Here is a 16,791-nt window from a genome sequence, read left to right on the forward strand (position 1 = left end):
TGAGCTCAAGACATTCTTCTTTATTGTTCTTCATTTACACATTCTGGTTTGTTTGTTTGTTTACAATTAAGAAACACTGTGACAAAATGTAAAGTGACAGAAAAAAATTGAGCCTCAGCCTTTTTGCTGTCCACCTGTTTTTTGAGCTTCAATAAATTTTGGAAATTCTTTCCCTAATCCAGGCATACATGTTCAGTGTCACTAATCAACAACTGGACCTGAATTTGTGCCCTGTTCATGCTGAGAACCTTAGTACCCTGGCTGGGTTCAATATTGTTAATTGTTGATATTGTCATCCATGTTATTTTCTTATTTGCATTCCACAAATAATTTGTGGATCACATTCTGTGGGAATACCTAGTTAGTGTAAAATCCATCTAATGTACCTTAGATCATATTTGTTCAGGCCTACTGCTTTAGTAATTTCTAAATGTCTGTTTTTGCTACACTAAAGATTAAGATTAAAGGTCGATTTTACTGTGTATTTCTGTGGTTTTAAGATGTAAAAACCTTTCTTTCTTTTTCTCTCTTTGACTCTTGCATTTGTCTTAAAGGTGTGAAGAAATCTTTAAAATTCAGTGTCTATACATACAGTACCGTAAATGCTATTTTTAATCCTTTGCTCTCTCTTTAAATGTCATTTGAGACTTTGAAATAACCAGGCCAAGACTGGACAAGGTAATAAAAATCACTAAAAAAAAAAAAAAAAAAAAAAAAAAAAAAAAGTTAAATAAATAAATAAATATATATACACACACACACACACACACACACACACACACATATATATATATAAGCAAAATGTTGATTTATACTACTTAATTTCATTTGTGCTTCTGTTGGATCCAGATTATGCAACAGAAGGTGAGATTAAATCATAGTGGAATTTGTAAATGTTACATCTTGGAACAAAACCATCTTATTCTCCCTCTCTGTTTGCAGAGACCAACTCCTTTCTACTGGTTTCTTTAATTTTCAGGTTGTGTTATTATATACATGAAGCCTTTTTTTGCTGAATTTGTAAATGTTGTAAATATGTTGCATTGTGTTCACCTCCGTCTCCCTCTGTGTTTACAGAGACTGTCATGCACAATACACAATAACTCCTTTCCAATGATGTCATCTGAATTTTTGCATCTTTGGTTTGTGTTTATTTGCATAAAGTGAGATTAAATCATTCTTATCTGATTTTAAATTGCAAATTATGTTGGCTAATCTTTCTCTCTCTCATCATTTAAGCACTTATTTGGGTGAATTGTTAGACATGAGCATGAAATAAGCCATGATAGTTCCGAAGGTCTAGCGCATGGGAGCTCTCCTCCCTTGCAGGAGTAAGGAATGCAGAAAATCTCTCTCTCTCTCTCTCTCTCTCTCTCTCTCTCTCTCTCTCTCTCTCTCTCTCTCTCTCTCTCTCTCTCTCTCTCTCTCTCTCTCTCTCTCTCTCTCTCTCTCTCTCTCTCCCTCCCTCCCTCCCTCCCTCCCTCCCTCCCTCCCTCCCCAGGGACTCATATTCATCATATAAAGGAACTCTTTCCAGTGATATCTAAATTTCTTTTCTCTTCCTGTCATGTAATTCCCTGCCATGTGTTGATGCACCCTCGTCTTCCTGTCCCTTTTGTTGATGTTATGAGACAGGTCAGCCACTAGAGAGCACTGTTACGCCTTGAGTTGCTAAAGTTGGGAGGTTTTTTTTTGTTTTGTTTTTTTGTTTTTTTAAACCTAATGTTTGTCTTGAACACAGTAGTAGTTATGGTTCTAGTGCTACCCAGTCCCAGACCTATCCAATTCTAAGATCAGAGTGGGTCTTTATACCTGGTTACCAGAACTGTGCCCTCTCCCTAATGTTTCAGAAGCATGAGAGAATAGAGAATTTCCCAGGGGAGACACAAAGCACCAGGTGTCGTTAAACAAATGTCTTTGGAGTCACTCTAAGATAAGGAGTTCTCTCAGGAAACATGCAAAATATCTTGTCATAAATCCATCATGTGAGTTGTACCTATCCTGATGTAAGACACACCTAAGTCTGGCCCTTCTGTAGCCAACCAATCCTTACCTGTTCCCTGTATTGGCCTAGAAGGGCTCCCAGGGGTATTTCCACCTGTGTTCTTGTGCGCCACCTCTGCTGTACCCTGCTGCCGTCAGGGCGTTGCCTCTGCTGCGCCCTGTTCCCAAGACGACGATGCATCTCTCTGGACCTGCCAGCCACCGCACCTACATGACCTGCTGGCCAGTCCCTAGCTCTTGCTGTCTGAAACACATCTATAACTTTACATAAACATTGATAAAATAAAGTTAATTTTACAAACAAACTAATAGTATTAACAAATATATAGTGCCACAACTGTTAGCATTAGCTAGTGCTATCATAATTCTTTTCTTTTGCAGTTTTGTCACAAACAGTTGGTATTGATCCCCCTTGTAGTAAAGGTTTCAGGGCTAGTTCTGTTTTGCAATGTACATTTGGAAAAAACAATCAAATACAAAGTGGTTAGTATACATGTACAGGTTATTGCTGATTGTATCCATTATTTCCATCAATAAACAAGCTTTATCCACTCAGCTCTGCTGAGGCTGGGGCATTTTTTTTTGTGCTGGTCTTTTCAGCCAACAACAGAGCAGAGGCAAAAAAGGAGCACTTTCACAAAAGTAGTTTTCAAGACATGGGTGGGGTGTTATAATTCTAGTGGCTCCCTTAGTGACATGTACAAAGGAGCTAAATTAGTTTTTCTCATGTAGGCAGTCCACAGAAAAAAAGACAGGATTCTTTTATATCACAGTATGTGGGTTGGTAGATACTCCAGTTCTCCAAAGTATGTGCACTGGAAGTCGCTAAATGATGCTAGAAGATGCAATTAGCTGATTGTGTCACGTCACTGTATAATTTTTGCACGCTGTCGGTGTCAGATGGTGTCAACCCTTTACATCTGGTTGCATCTCTCCTACTCACATATAGAGCCGAATTACTAATAAATATGTTCTCATTATATATATATATATATATAATTTTTTCTGATTCTGTGAAAACAGAAATAATGTTTAAAACACGGCCCATAAGAGTGCATGTTATACCGCTTTACTTCCAAGCCATTTCCAAGTTGCTCTGCACAGCTAAAATTCAGATTTTACTCGTGAGCACAATAATGGACAGGGAATCCATAAGACCAGATGGTGCAGTACCTGTGGGTGCCACCACGTAGAGCAGTGAAGCTGACAGTGTCTCCCAGTTTATTTTCGATACATATGTTGAGAATGAGAATGTTTTGGTTTTTTTTCTCTGCCATTTGTTTGTTTTCTGAGCATTTATCAGTTAGGAGGTATTACTGCACTGTGTTACTGGCCACAGTGACCACAAAGATAATAATTTCCCTAATTTTATTTTACATTTTGATTTTAGATGGCCTTCCTGTAGTAATTAACTCTCCTTATAATTAAAATTTTCCCAGCAGTTGGAGGAAAAGACTGAATACACAGGAACTGGGCATTTTATTGTGCTACCAGTGCATGTGGAATCTAAGTGCCCCAAATCCACTCACAAAAAAACCCCAAAACAATAAGCATACAATATAATGTCACGTTCATATATTGATGGAATATTTACAGATATTACAGAGTACGATTATGTAGGTTAGTCTAATAATTGCACAGGCCACGTTTATCTTTCAGCTATGTGACAGCAGCGTGGCGTGCTTTGCCCAGTAGGGACTGACCTATCTGACGAATGAACTCTGATGACGCTGGAAAGCCGGAAGAGAAACATCGCGGAGAGGCGCGAGCTGCTGTGCAAGCTTGAGGTCTAAACAGCACATCGCTAGCTGGTTGTCTTCGTTTTTGCCGTACTTCGACTTTCCCCTAAAGTAGTTTTCTTTTCGATCACGGGTGCTTCCTACACTGCGGACTGTCGTTAACTACGATAGTGTGTTTCCTCGCCAGTATTTATGCAACGGTAGTATTGCTACTTGCAGACGATAGCGTTTTGTCTAGATGATTGGCTAGCCAGCTAGCTCACTGAGGTAACCCAAGATTTTCAGTTTGCGGTAGCATAGCTAAAATATTGTCGCTTTCTTATCGACGTTATGCGGGATATCTATTCGTGACACGAAATCTGGAATTTTGATGTTTTGTAGAAATCTAGAATGTAGTTAGTTATCCAGTAGGTTACTTGGTTAACAAACGCTCTTCCAACTACATAGCTAGCTCAACTAGCTAGCTGTTATGTTAGCTCTTTGTTCACTAGTCTGTTAGGTTACTATTACTATTCGACAACGTTAACTGGTCTCAGTAACATTATGTATATTCACGAAATAGATTAGAATTTACTATTGTCACGCTGATACAGAGAAGAGCATGCAAAAACAACGCGTACAATAAATTTCTATTGATCCTCTCATTTTCATATCAAGTTATGTCTTCAGAATTAACTATTGACATTCAGCTAACAGAGTTGGGATTTTCAAGCTGGGATTTCGAGCTGTTAGAACAGAAAGAAACACCTGACACAAACAGTTCACCTTCAAATCCTGATCCTTGTGCTACAGCAACATCCTGGTCTCCCGTGCCGACAGAAAGCCACGTGGATGAGGAAACGGGGCTTTTAGGGGGTCAAAATACGCATGGTGTCTTTCAGAGCCCCTCTCCAGGAAGTCATGACACTTGGATTAAGGGTGATAAAACTCAGACGGACACCGCGTCCACCACTACAGGGGGATACAGCAATATTGTTTGCGATGAAAAAGGTGCATGTGCAGGAGGAAAGAAAAGAAAGGGAGCAGATGATGATGATGAAAGTGATGAGAATCCAAACACAGAAGATGGAAAGAGAAAAATGCACGAAGGGGACACGAGTATAAGAAGCTCAAAGAGAAATCTGATAACCAATCTTGATGTGCATAATGAAGAGGAAGATGATATCGATTATGATTTGACAGAAGATGAAGAAGGGAATTTTTTTTTTTCTTCAGGTAAGGGAATTTGTATTTACACTCAGTTATTGTAATTTTACTTGTAACAGGCAAAGTATAATGAACCCTAAAATTGATGTTTTAATTGCAAATGAACATCCTTTGATTTCATTGGTCTGACTGACAATAAAAAAATTAAGGATGTTAATTAGTGCTGCAAAATATAGTAATGCTGCAGTTGCTACAGTTCTACCTAGTAGTGAACCATATGTCCCATTTCTAAATGTATTATATTGACTACAAATCATATAACCTGTGCAACTCTAACTTGAATATCTTTTTAAAATGTACAATTCCAGTTCATGGGTGCGTTGACTGGATGTAAAAGCTGTACAAGTCTAACTTCATTCGTTCATTCATTCTTGCTAATAAGTCAGTTCTCGTTTAGGTGCCTGACTAACAGAATTATTTACATTATCTGTAAAACGTATGCAATTTTGGTCTAATTGTTGAGTTTTGTAGCTAAGGATAACACCAGGCATCCAAGGCATTATTTGAAACTCTGATGTTCTTAAGTAATAGTAATAAAATGACAAATTCTGAAATATCTTTACACTGGATGTTTTGCTTAGTTAAATGTTTAACATCTGGGGATTGCTAATTTGATATATGGAATACATTAACCTAAACCCTTTGTGCATGGCAGTTGTAACTCAGTTTGGTTTCTTTGTATTAGTGAAGACTTGATTTATTGAAAGAATAAAATGATTAACTTGCTGCATCATCCTCTCTCTCTTTTCAGATCAGAAGGGCTCAGAACAGCATCGTTGCCATGTGTGTAATCTCACCTTCTCCACGCCATTCCTCCTCCAGGAACACTTGCATCTACATACAGGTGTGCGGCCCTACTGTTGTGCCGAATGTGGCAAGCAGTTCTGCCACCTGGTGAACTATCGTGCACACCTACGCTCCCACGCACAAGTGGCTTCTGTCCACTGCGTCATTTGTACAGCTACGTTTGCAACAAAGGAGGACCTCCAGAAGCATCTGGACACCAACCACTTTGAGGACGAGTTTTACCAGTGTGATTTCTGCAAACGAATCTTCAGTAGCATGCAGGAGTGCAAAAAGCATGTGCAACAGCACAAACAACAAACGAAAGGCCACCATTACCCCAATTGCGACTGCAGTTTCTGCCGTCAAACCTCGGAGAAGGGTGTTTTCATTTGCACAGACTGTGGCCAGGCATTCTCTAAAAAGGTTTCCCTGCTGCGCCACAGCTTCCATCACCTGGGCCTTCTGCCGTACACCTGCGTGCGCTGCAAACGCCACTTCCGCCTGCCATCGCTCTACAGCAGGCATGAGTGCAAGCCGGAGCACATCCAGTGTGTGGCCTGCCTGGTCATCTTCCAGAGTCAAGGTGATTTTGAGAAGCACAAGATGGACACGGGGTGCTGGGGTCATCAGACAGCCTCACCTGCAAAGACTAATGATATTCGGTGCATGGAGTGTGGCCAAGTCTTTGACAGCTCAGAGGAACTGAAGAAGCATGCTGGGACCCATCAGAGGGTGATGAGGTGCTCCGAATGTGGAATGGGTTTTCGCTCTTCGCTCATGCTCATGTCACACATGGGGGGGCACGCAGCTCAACGGCCTTGCCTCTGCAAGGATTGTGGCCTGGGCTTCTCTCATCAGCAGGCTTTCGACAGCCACCTGAAAACATGTGGGGTCATGACCCCACCAGAGGTAAATATAGTTATTCTTAGATATTGCAATATATTGTTTATTTCCTTTTTACCATTTTGAAACTCTGAGAGCTGCCTTTGTTTTCTCACTTTGGCTGAATGTTTGTCAATGATTCTGAGGCAATATATGTAATAGTCAAAGCAGGGGTTCTGGGGCTCCACAGCACAGTTTTCAGTTTTCCTTGCACAAATGATAATTATCAGGTGGGCCGGAAACTGCAGGGCAGTGGAGCCCCAGGACTACAGTTGAAAACCTTTTTATTTAGAGAGTAGGGTTACTGTTTTTCTACAGGTACCTACAGATACCTTATTTAAATTATCAATGTCCATTATGTATAATAGCATATAGCAAAATCTCAGTGATGCCTATAAAAGAGAAATGTGTTGCTCCATTGCACCTACTTAGTGGATTTAAACACAGTCCAGTGGCGTAATTATTTAAATCTTCAAAAACCATAAAACTAATGTCATTCATTCTGCAAAAAAAGCAGTTGGACTATACTTAACTAAATGATTATAAATATTTGATAACATTAAAAAATGGATTTGGATCTAATTGCAGCAATCAATATGTAACTTCTCAGTGTTTCTGAAGTGAGCTAAATAAAATGACCATGTCATTTACAGGGTGCTATGAAGAAACCAAAGCCAATGTCAAAGAAGAAGAAAAGTACTATTGCTCCTAAAAGCAAGGACCTCCAAATAGTTACTCAAGAAACTCAGAAAGACATTCCACAGCAAATGCACCCAGTTCCCCTTGTAAATAACCAAACAAAGTCTTCTAAAGGTATGTGGACACTCACTCTGGATAAAAAACCTCTTCCTGGTGTCCCCCTGGTGATGTTTCTGCCCGTACCTGCAACACCCACTTCAGAGTGTACTCAGAATCCTCCAAATCTTGTGGCCTCTCCAGAGGTTTCAGATAAAAGCCTGTCAAGTCCACATGCCAATAATATTCCAGTAACCTCTACCAGTAATGCTGTGAGTGCCGGTTCAGACAAATCAGTTCTGCTACAAAGCATCAAAGCCCCTGGTGCAAATATTTTGATACCTTTGACTACTGAGGATAATAAAATGAGATGGACAGTATTACATGAGCAGAGTGTATCTAGCCCAGTAATGATACGCACAGCGGCAAAGGAAAAAGCAGTGTGTGCTTTTGAATCAAAACAGACATTAAACATTTCACAGTTGAACACAAAAAATGAGCCTAACAAGAATGTTTTGTCAAGCCTAGAGATCTTGAACACTATGCAGAATAAAGCATGTGTTGATGAGATAAAGCCACATCAACAAAGGTTGAGCACCTCAGGACTGTGCAATCCAGTGACGCCGGTATGCTTAGTGAAAGTTATGAGGCAGACAGGCGATGACTGCACAACGCAAATAGAGTCAAGACTGGAGAATGGTAACTCCATACTAGAAACTGTGGAAATGAGAAGTGGTGCCCTGTTGAAAGTGGAGAACAATTTTCTTAGTGCTGCAATAATGGGGCCCTATAGTCCTGGCTTTGGATCTTCAGAAAATAAATCAGGAATAAAAAAGGAACCATGTGAAGAACATTAAAGCAAATAGTAATTTGTTCAGACATCATCTGACTTGCAGTCGCTTAAGACAGATGAACTCCAGTCAGAAGACCAAGCGGAAAAGGTACAGAACCCTGCTGCAGAGTAAGAGACATAGGTTGGAGTAATACAGAAGTGGAGATCAGTGACAGATCAGACATGGTCCACAGAGTGCAAGACTTGTGGAAAAGATCTGGAAGAAGACCTGGTCCAACACATAGAACAATCAATGCCTGTCTGTTTTAGCTACCCTATTTCGTCTGTGTTCACTGGTAATTTCCCTTGCCCACCCAGTTTGCCCATCCTAGTTTGCCATGCAAATGAGTAGACCTAGTTACATGGCTATGACACGTAATCTTGGTCCAAATAAACTTGAATGAATGGAGCGGGTTACTTTGGTGCAGGACAAATGCTTTTGACTTTGCATAACTCTTTGTTCTTTTCATGGTGTTATGCAGAATGTATGATTGTAGGTGCCACAACACACAATTAGAGGTTATTACTTATTAATGTATTATGTCATCTTATTAGGTGTTTCTGGAAATGCTTATGTTATGCTGTACATGTTGTGTTGGGTAATACAGCATAGATCTGTATTAGTCTTTAACTAAGAAAGCAGAGAATCAGAAAGTTAAGGTTGAAAACTGTTTACTGGGTATGCAAACAAATGAGTACATATTGTCTTTATGATGCTGTTTGGATATCCCTAAAATATTTAAATTTTACTTAATTGTAGACAGGGTCCATTTGAGCATGTTGTTTTAAGGTAGAATGAGATGGCATTTAATTTTAAATAGATGTGCATTTAGAGGTGTAATATCAGGACAGTACCACTACACCCTAATTTTGTTGTTTTCTAACAAATACTTATTCAGGTTAAAGTCTTCAGGGTAAATTGATTTTATTATTTTCTTTTTATTGTGTCTTGTTTCTGTAAACAGTAAAGCAAGAGTGCAATTCATCCTGAATTTATTTTCACTTATTATTTGAAGTGGGATGAAATAAAACAGCTGCTCAGTGCTCAGCCGTGTGCTTGGTGCTAATGAGTCATGGTCATGTAGTCACAAATATAGTAATTATACTTTAATATACTTGGATATTGCAATACTTTAGAGTCAATTCAGGAACCCTTTGCAATTAGCCAGTTAATATCTTTACATGTACCTTTAACTGTAAATAGTCAAAAACAACTTGGCATGATTTGTAAGGAAAGCATAAAATGCAGATGTGTCAGCAGGCTGTCTTCTAAAGAACAGCAAGAATGACATTTACAGCATTTAGCTGACACTTTTATCTAAAGCGAATAGTAATTATTTGTACAAAACGAGTTTGACATTTTCACATCAGTGGGCATCATAAGTGGTGGATTATATGTGAAGCTTCAACACTGGTCTAATATTTCTACTGACTTAATTTTATTAGTGATCGAAGTGGAAGTAGAATCACCATGGAATGATGTCTTTCCAGCGTCTTCTAATAAAGATATGGCTCGTAAGGTTTTTTTTCATCATCTTGTGTTTAAGATCCACCTGTGGAAGGGACACCCATACCTAGCTTCTGTAGAATCTTATTACACCAGGTCTGGCTTGACAGAACGAACATCAGTGCTGAAGGAAGCCCTCTCCTGCCTACATTCATACAGGATACAGATGCACAACAATCCTCAATAGATGCTTCCTTTTGTAGCCTTAACATATCAATCTTTGGAGACTGAATTTTCTCTTCAACCTTCATTTAACTGTGCATAAGAGGATACACTCTTTTTGGATCAGACTCCACAGGTACTTTAGCTGCATCACTTAACATTCTAGTCTCCACAGTTGCAGGCTTAGCTACCTGTTCAGGCTACATGCCTAGGATCACTGCATCATTCCTTCATTCCTCATATTGTATTTGCCATATCCTCATATTGTATTTGCCATATGGCTAAAAAAGACCAAGGGATTATGGTCAGTATATACCGGAATCGGCTGAGAACTTCCGCCAATATAGACTTCAAATTTCTGCAGTGCAAGTGTCTCTTTTTCTATGGTACTGTACACCAATTGGTGCTTTACAAATTACTTTGAGAAATAACACCGGGTGTTCTAAGCCTTGGGCATCCTGCATGAGGACAGCACCAGTGCCTTAGCCACTAGACTCAACCTCTAATATAAATGGACGCAAGAAGTCAGGCACTGCAAGAACAGGAGTATGGAATAATAACACTTTGATAGCATGAAGCATCCTGGCAAAAAGAGAACTTTCTCACAGAGTATGTTAGTGGTGTCACAATTACAGAAAATTTCTACAAAAACATTGGTAAAAACCAGCCATACCTTGATGATCACAAGGAAATAGAGGAGACCAACACATTCTGAGCATAGGGCTTTAACAAATTGATATATGCGCATATGCTTCTTTTGTCTAAGATCGGGGTAGCCAAAACAATGGATAAGGGAGAATCTTTTTTTCTATCAAATAGGGGCCTGCAAAGCCTGTACTCAAGAAAGATTCTGACGTAGGCAAAAGGGCCAATACTATGTCACCAACCTCAAAAGAATGACCGACAGCCTTTTGGTCATATATTGCCTCCATAGCTTCATAGAGAGTCACTAAGATTGCATTTGGCAAGTTTTCTAAAGTGCATTCGATTACATAATTTAGCAGTGAAATCACAAAGGGGAACACTAATCTTGGGACTAGATGACAACCACTGAATATATAAAACTTTCAGTGGACCGCACACTGTGCGTCCGAGAAGCAATGCAGTAGGGCTGAACCCCAAAGACTCTTGAATCGTGTTACAGATAGCAAAAAGGAGCAGAGGAACACCTTCATCCCAATTTTTATCATACTCAGCACAGTAAGACCACAGCATATTTTTTAAAAGTCTGATGGAACCTTTCCAACTCACCTTGAGACTCAGGGTGATATGCACTGGAGAAGTGTTGGATATTTAACTCGCATGTTACTTTGGCAAATAGGTTTGAAAGGAAATTAGTCCTTCTATTTCATTGGATACATTTAAGGTAGACCAAAGGTAGTACAGAACTCTTTTTGTGTCATGAGATCTGGCATCTCCGGATCCAGATCAGGAACAAGAGGCACAACGTTTTCTTTAGGCCCTGCAAACACAGGGGCATCACATCACACATGAAGTGTTTCCCCTGAAAGGAAGAGATACCGGGTTTCCATGCTTGAGCACGGGTCAAAACACAAGCAGGAAATGTGCATAATACCTCTTGTGCAGACTCACTAACCTCCACAGGATTCGCCATTACCTCAGGCACAGGGAACACCATATCACCAGCTATGTCATTACCTAAAATGAATGATGCAATTCAAACTGACTGTCCGTGGTGTGTCGCCACTTTAGCTAGCCCTGAATATACACCTGAGCGTAGGAACAGATCATGTACAGGGAGCTTCATAATACTCATAATGCACCAACACGTCATTACCACTGTTTGTATCTGATGACAGTGGCAACACGCTTTCCAAAATAAGTGATACAGCAGTACCAGTATCCCTTAATCCCGTGATTGGCCGTTGTCCCTCATCATCATGAGATAGACAACCTTGGAAAATAAAGGGTTGAAAAGCAGGTTCTACACATTCAAACATACCAGAGATGCGACCAGAGGAGAACACGCTGTGAGGTTAACCCTGGAATGAGGAGCAGGCCTATCGGGGAAACACTGGTCGTAATCGGCGAGCATGCCCTTATCCAGGACATCCTTGGCCAGGACCCAGCTCTGCTCCTCAGGACCATAGCCCTCCCAGTCTGCCAGATACTGAAGACTGCCCCCTCACCTCTGAGAGTCCATGATCTGGTGAACAACATAAACTGGAGGCCCACCGAAGTCTATGGATGGGGGAGGCTTGACGCCGAGCAAAACGTCATCAAGGGGTCCTACAATGACTTTGCAATGCAGGTTTGAGAAGGGAAACATGGAAAGCACGTGAGATGTGGTAATGAGAGGGTAAGTCGAGCTGGTATGTAACCTCGTTAAGCTGTTTCACTATCCTGAAAGGACCTATGTATTTCGGACTTAGTTTACAACACATCCCAGTGCATCACAAGTCTTTCATGAATAGCCACACTCTGTCTCCTGGCTTGTAGACCAGAGCCACCCCTTGGTGATGGTCTGCCTTTTCTTTGCATCTCTACAACACCCGTTCGATGTGTTGGTGTGTCTCCTCCCACACTCCCTCACTGCATCTTATCCATATGTCCACTGCCCGTATCTCCATCCATGTTGTGGTCCAAGGGGCCATGGGGGGTTGACAGCCAAGGATGCACTTGAAGGGAGTCATACCCTTGGTCGAGCTTATAAGCGAATTTTGCGCCATTTCTGCCCTAATGAGATAACTGGACCAGTTGGTAGGATGGTTGAAACAGTACATTTTCAAGAACTTGTCCACTTCCTGAATCATTCTCTCACATTGGCCATTAGATTGAGGGTGATAGCTGGATGTAAGATTCAGTCACAAGTGCTTGGAAAATGCAGACCAGACCTGCAACATAAACTGGGTGCCTCGATCCGATAAGATATCCTCCGGGATGCCAAAGTTGCGGAAAACGTTATTAAAGAGGGCTTCCACAGTTTGGAAAGCTGTGGGCAGACAGGAAATGGGAATAAAGTGAACTCCCCGTGAAAACCAATCAATTACTGTAAGAATGGTGGTGTGACTGAAAGATTCAGACAGGTTAGTAATGAAGTCAATTGCTATGTGTGTACAAGGTCGTTCAGGCACTGGGAGTGCCATGAACTTACCTCATGAGCAGGGACTAGTGACTCCCACCAATACTGGTTTGACAGCAGTTGCAATGTGCGGGTCTCCCCAGGATGTCCAGTTGCCAGGGATAGTGTACCCAGGTTAATAACTTATCGTGACATTTAATGGGTACAAAGAGTTTACTCTCTGGACATTCCACAGGGATCTCTGTGTCTGTCAGTAGCTCCTCAATTTCCTCATCAATCTCCCACCTTATTGACGTGACTTTTATCTGTGTAGGGAGAATGGTGTATGGCATCTTCGGCACCCATTTCCCCCAGGTGCATACGTGATAGGGCATCACCCTTAATGTTGCGAGAGCCTGGACAGTAAGTAATTGAAAAGTCAAACCGTGAGAAAAAAAAATAAACCAGCAGGTTTGACGAGAATTGAGACATTTGGCACGCATGTATTCCAAGTTTTTATGGTCAGTGAGGACTAGGAAAGGATGGTTAGTTCCCTCAAGCCAGTGTCTCTACTCCTCCAGAGCTACTGCTAAGAGCTTCTTTTCTCCTATGCTGTAGTTACGCCCTGCTGGTGTTAGTTTGTGAGAGTAAAAATTCACTGGATGCAACTTGGAATCCTCAGTTCCCTGAGACAGTACCGCCCCCACACCGACCTCAGATGTGTCTACTTCTACTACAAAGTGGGCAGAGGGATCAGGGTACTTAAGAACAGGTGCTCTAGTGAAAGCCTTCTTGAGTTGGCTGACAGACTGTTCTGCTTCTGGAGTCCAACGTAATTTAGTAGCACCCCCTTTGAGCTGAGCAGTTTGAGTTGAGCTGAGAAGCCACTCTTCTGAAGTTTCTGATGAAGCGACGATAGAAGTTGGCGAAACCTAGGAAGCTCTGCAACTTCTTTATAGTTGTGGGTATTGGCCACTGGAGAACAGCCTCAATCTTCCTATCGTCCATCGTTATAGTGCTATGACTAATCTCATACCCTAGAAATGAGATTGATTGATGATGGAACTTGCATTTCTCACCTTTAACGCTCAGCTGGTGGTCAAGTAAACACTGTGGTATCAAACGTACATGCTTGATGTGGGATTCGAGGTCTGGGAAATAAATAAGAATGTCATCCATATAGGCAATGACAAACTTTGCGATATACTCCCGCAGGATGTCGTTAACGAATGCCTGGAACAGCGACACTATTTGTAATGCCCCCTTGTAGTGATGAAGGCCATCTTCCACTCATCTCCCCTCTTGATCCTGTTCAAGTTGTAGGCACTTCTTAAACCCAATTTTGTAAAGTATTGTGCATCTCTAAGTTGTTCCAGTGCGACCAGAACCAGAGGTAAAGGGTAAGCGTACCGTTTGGAGATTTGGTCACAGACCTCTGTCCCTTTTTTGATGAAAAAGAAACCAGAGGCAATGGGAGAGGTGGAAGGTTGTATAAAGCCCTGTTCCAGAACCTCTTTTATATAGGTCTCCATTGCCCACTCCTCCTCCTGAGTAAGTTGGTAAACACGCACTTTGGGTAGTATTGCTCCTTCTAGTCATCTGTGCCACAGTCATACGATCAGTGAGGGGGAAGTTGAGTAGCTCTTTCTTTGCTGAACATGAGAACCTGGTACTCTTGGGGAACTCCAGGCTTTCGATAGTTGTGGCATGGATCCTAGGCATTGAAAGACTAAGACAATTTTGGATGCAGTACAGCGACCAGGAAATGATCTCCTGATCCACCCAAGAGATATGTGGATTGTGGTGTTTTAACCAGGGCAGGCCCAGGACTATAGGTACTTCCAACGACTTAATAACCAGAAAAGAAAGGCGTTCTGAAGGGAGAGCATTGGTAGCCAGAAGGATGGGCTTTGTTCTGTGTGTTATGGATCCAATGCCTGCTAGAGCACCGTCTAGGGCAGCTACTCGTTATGTTCTGGATAGGGGCACCACGGGAATCCCCAGGTCTTGAACGAGGTAATTGTGGATGAAATTCCCTTCCGCCCCAGAGTCTAGTAGTGCTGAAAACACGCAAGGAGAAGACTGAGAAAAGATGGAGACTGAGATAGTGAAAGAACTCCATACCAACCTTTTCATTGGATGACTCCCCGCATTAGCTCGTAAAGTGGGTTTTCCGCGTACTCCCTTAATCGGCGTAGAACGGTGTCACTCCCGACATTCACGAATTATGTGTCCTGTCTCACCATAGTAAAGGCAAAGACCATCTTGGATGCATCTAAGTCTCTCCTCAGGAGTCAGACATGCAGAATCATACTGCATAGGCTCCTCTGAAGACTATCTGTAAGACTCGATGTTAACCCGGTGTGCATGATAAGTGCAGGATAACCTCTGAGGGTTCCAAAGCCAAAGTCATACACACAAATCGAAGGATTCACAATATAAAAATACAGCCACAAGTCAAAGCACTAGCAGCCATCTCTTCTCTAATGAGCCCTAAGATGAGCCCTTCTTCCCTTCATTTTCCTTTTATATGGTCCTCAGCTCACTGGAAAACCTGGTATGAATCAGGGATGGGAACACTGGTGAGTTAGATGCAAAACCTGGAACACAGGGAAGACAGACACACACAAAGGTGGATATAATAGTTGGGAAAAGTCTCCCCTTGCCCCACCTTGAGGAAGGAGACTGAGAGCATTCTCATTGGCATTCTCTTGTGAAAATGCCATATGGCTCAGGCTCTTTTGTCTGGCCAATTTGGAGAAAAAGTTTCCTGCATTTTACATTTACATTTTTACATTTTTGGCATTTAGCAGTCTTATCCAGAGTGTCTTACCTGCGACTTGCAGGTGCCTGTTTAAACCAGGTCACTCTTCTACAGCGACTCTGATGCAGCATAGGTGTGATGAAAATAAAATAAAATAAAATAAAATAAAATAGAGGATGAGGCATTTAAACTGCCTGCCTAAAAAGGCAGTGTCATATCTGCCACCCCATGCACCAGGGCATGTATCTCCCCAAGAATGTCTCCCTTCCCAGCACACAGCAGTATGCTGTTCTGGTAAGTGCACAAGCAGTGTCACCACACCAAAATGCCATACCCACATTCCCAATAAACATCCCAGGCCAGAATTATTTGACTGTGAAAAATTTCTCTCAACATCCCATGTTGCAGCCAGCTTCACCGCTAGATGGGAATCTTGTGTTGTATGTAAGGCCTATCCCTGAATTTACAGCTCCAAGCCCCTGTCTGTCATGAGCTTTGACTGGCAGGCTTTCAAGCCCAATAAAGCCTGGCAAGCCATGTCAGCCCCTAACTGGGTGCTCAACACCACAGCCAAAGCTCTATTTATTTTAAAAAATCTCCATCATTTGGTAGTTTCAGTAATTGTCATGGACCATAGTCAACAGGACTTCTGTTTCAGGACTTCTATATATTTTGTTTGTCCCCAAAAAAGTTGGTTCACTACCATCCTTGTTCTATCTTGAATCTTGGAGTGCTGAACTGCCATTTGGAAAAAAAAAAAATCACGTGAGAATGCTGATGTACAGCACTCATCACAGTTGATATATCAGAATGACTGGTTTACCTCAACTGTTCTAAAAAGTACCTTTTCTCCTTATATGGGAATTTATCCCAGAAAACACCTTCAGTTTGCCTACTGAAACACCTGCTATGAGTACATGGTTCTATTATTCAGACTCTACCTGAGTACAGAAATGTTCTGTCTGTGTGTGGAAGCAGGATTAGCTCCATTACCACTAGCATATCTTAAAATCCTGACGTACAATGACGTATTGATTGATTGTGGCCCATTCCAGAGACAGAGTGTTACGGTACATAAATCAAGTCCTTTCCCACTTACTGTCTATCAGCTTTAGAGTGATATGAACAAGAGCAATTTCACTCCCGTTTAGA

General features: G+C 41.5%; 1 protein-coding gene across 1 annotated transcript; it reads left to right on the forward strand.

Annotated features, from left to right (window-relative positions):
• Positions 1 to 3,802: 3,802 nt before the first annotated feature.
• On the forward strand, positions 3,803 to 9,663 carry wu:fe05a04 (zinc finger protein 628). Its single transcript, XM_027007210.2, has 3 exons — positions 3,803 to 4,958; positions 5,701 to 6,644; positions 7,271 to 9,663. Exons 1-3 carry the CDS (start codon positions 4,403 to 4,405, stop codon positions 8,207 to 8,209), a joined length of 2,439 nt encoding a protein of 812 aa, XP_026863011.2. The 5' UTR covers positions 3,803 to 4,402; the 3' UTR covers positions 8,210 to 9,663.
• The last annotated feature ends 7,128 nt before the right edge of the window (positions 9,664 to 16,791 follow it).

Source organism: Electrophorus electricus, chromosome 10 (assembly GCF_013358815.1).
Source record: "Electrophorus electricus isolate fEleEle1 chromosome 10, fEleEle1.pri, whole genome shotgun sequence".
NCBI classification, from domain to species: domain Eukaryota; kingdom Metazoa; phylum Chordata; class Actinopteri; order Gymnotiformes; family Gymnotidae; genus Electrophorus; species Electrophorus electricus.

Excerpts from the sequence above, each read along its gene's own strand:
- wu:fe05a04 (XM_027007210.2), top strand. The coding sequence starts at position 4,403 with ATGTCTTCAGAATTAACTATTGACATTCAGCTAACAGAGTTGGGATTT. Across the intron at positions 4,959-5,700 it reads GAATTTTTTTTTTTCTTCAG|ATCAGAAGGGCTCAGAACAG; the intron begins GTAAGGGAATTT and ends CTCTCTTTTCAG. Across the intron at positions 6,645-7,270 it reads GGGTCATGACCCCACCAGAG|GGTGCTATGAAGAAACCAAA; the intron begins GTAAATATAGTT and ends TGTCATTTACAG.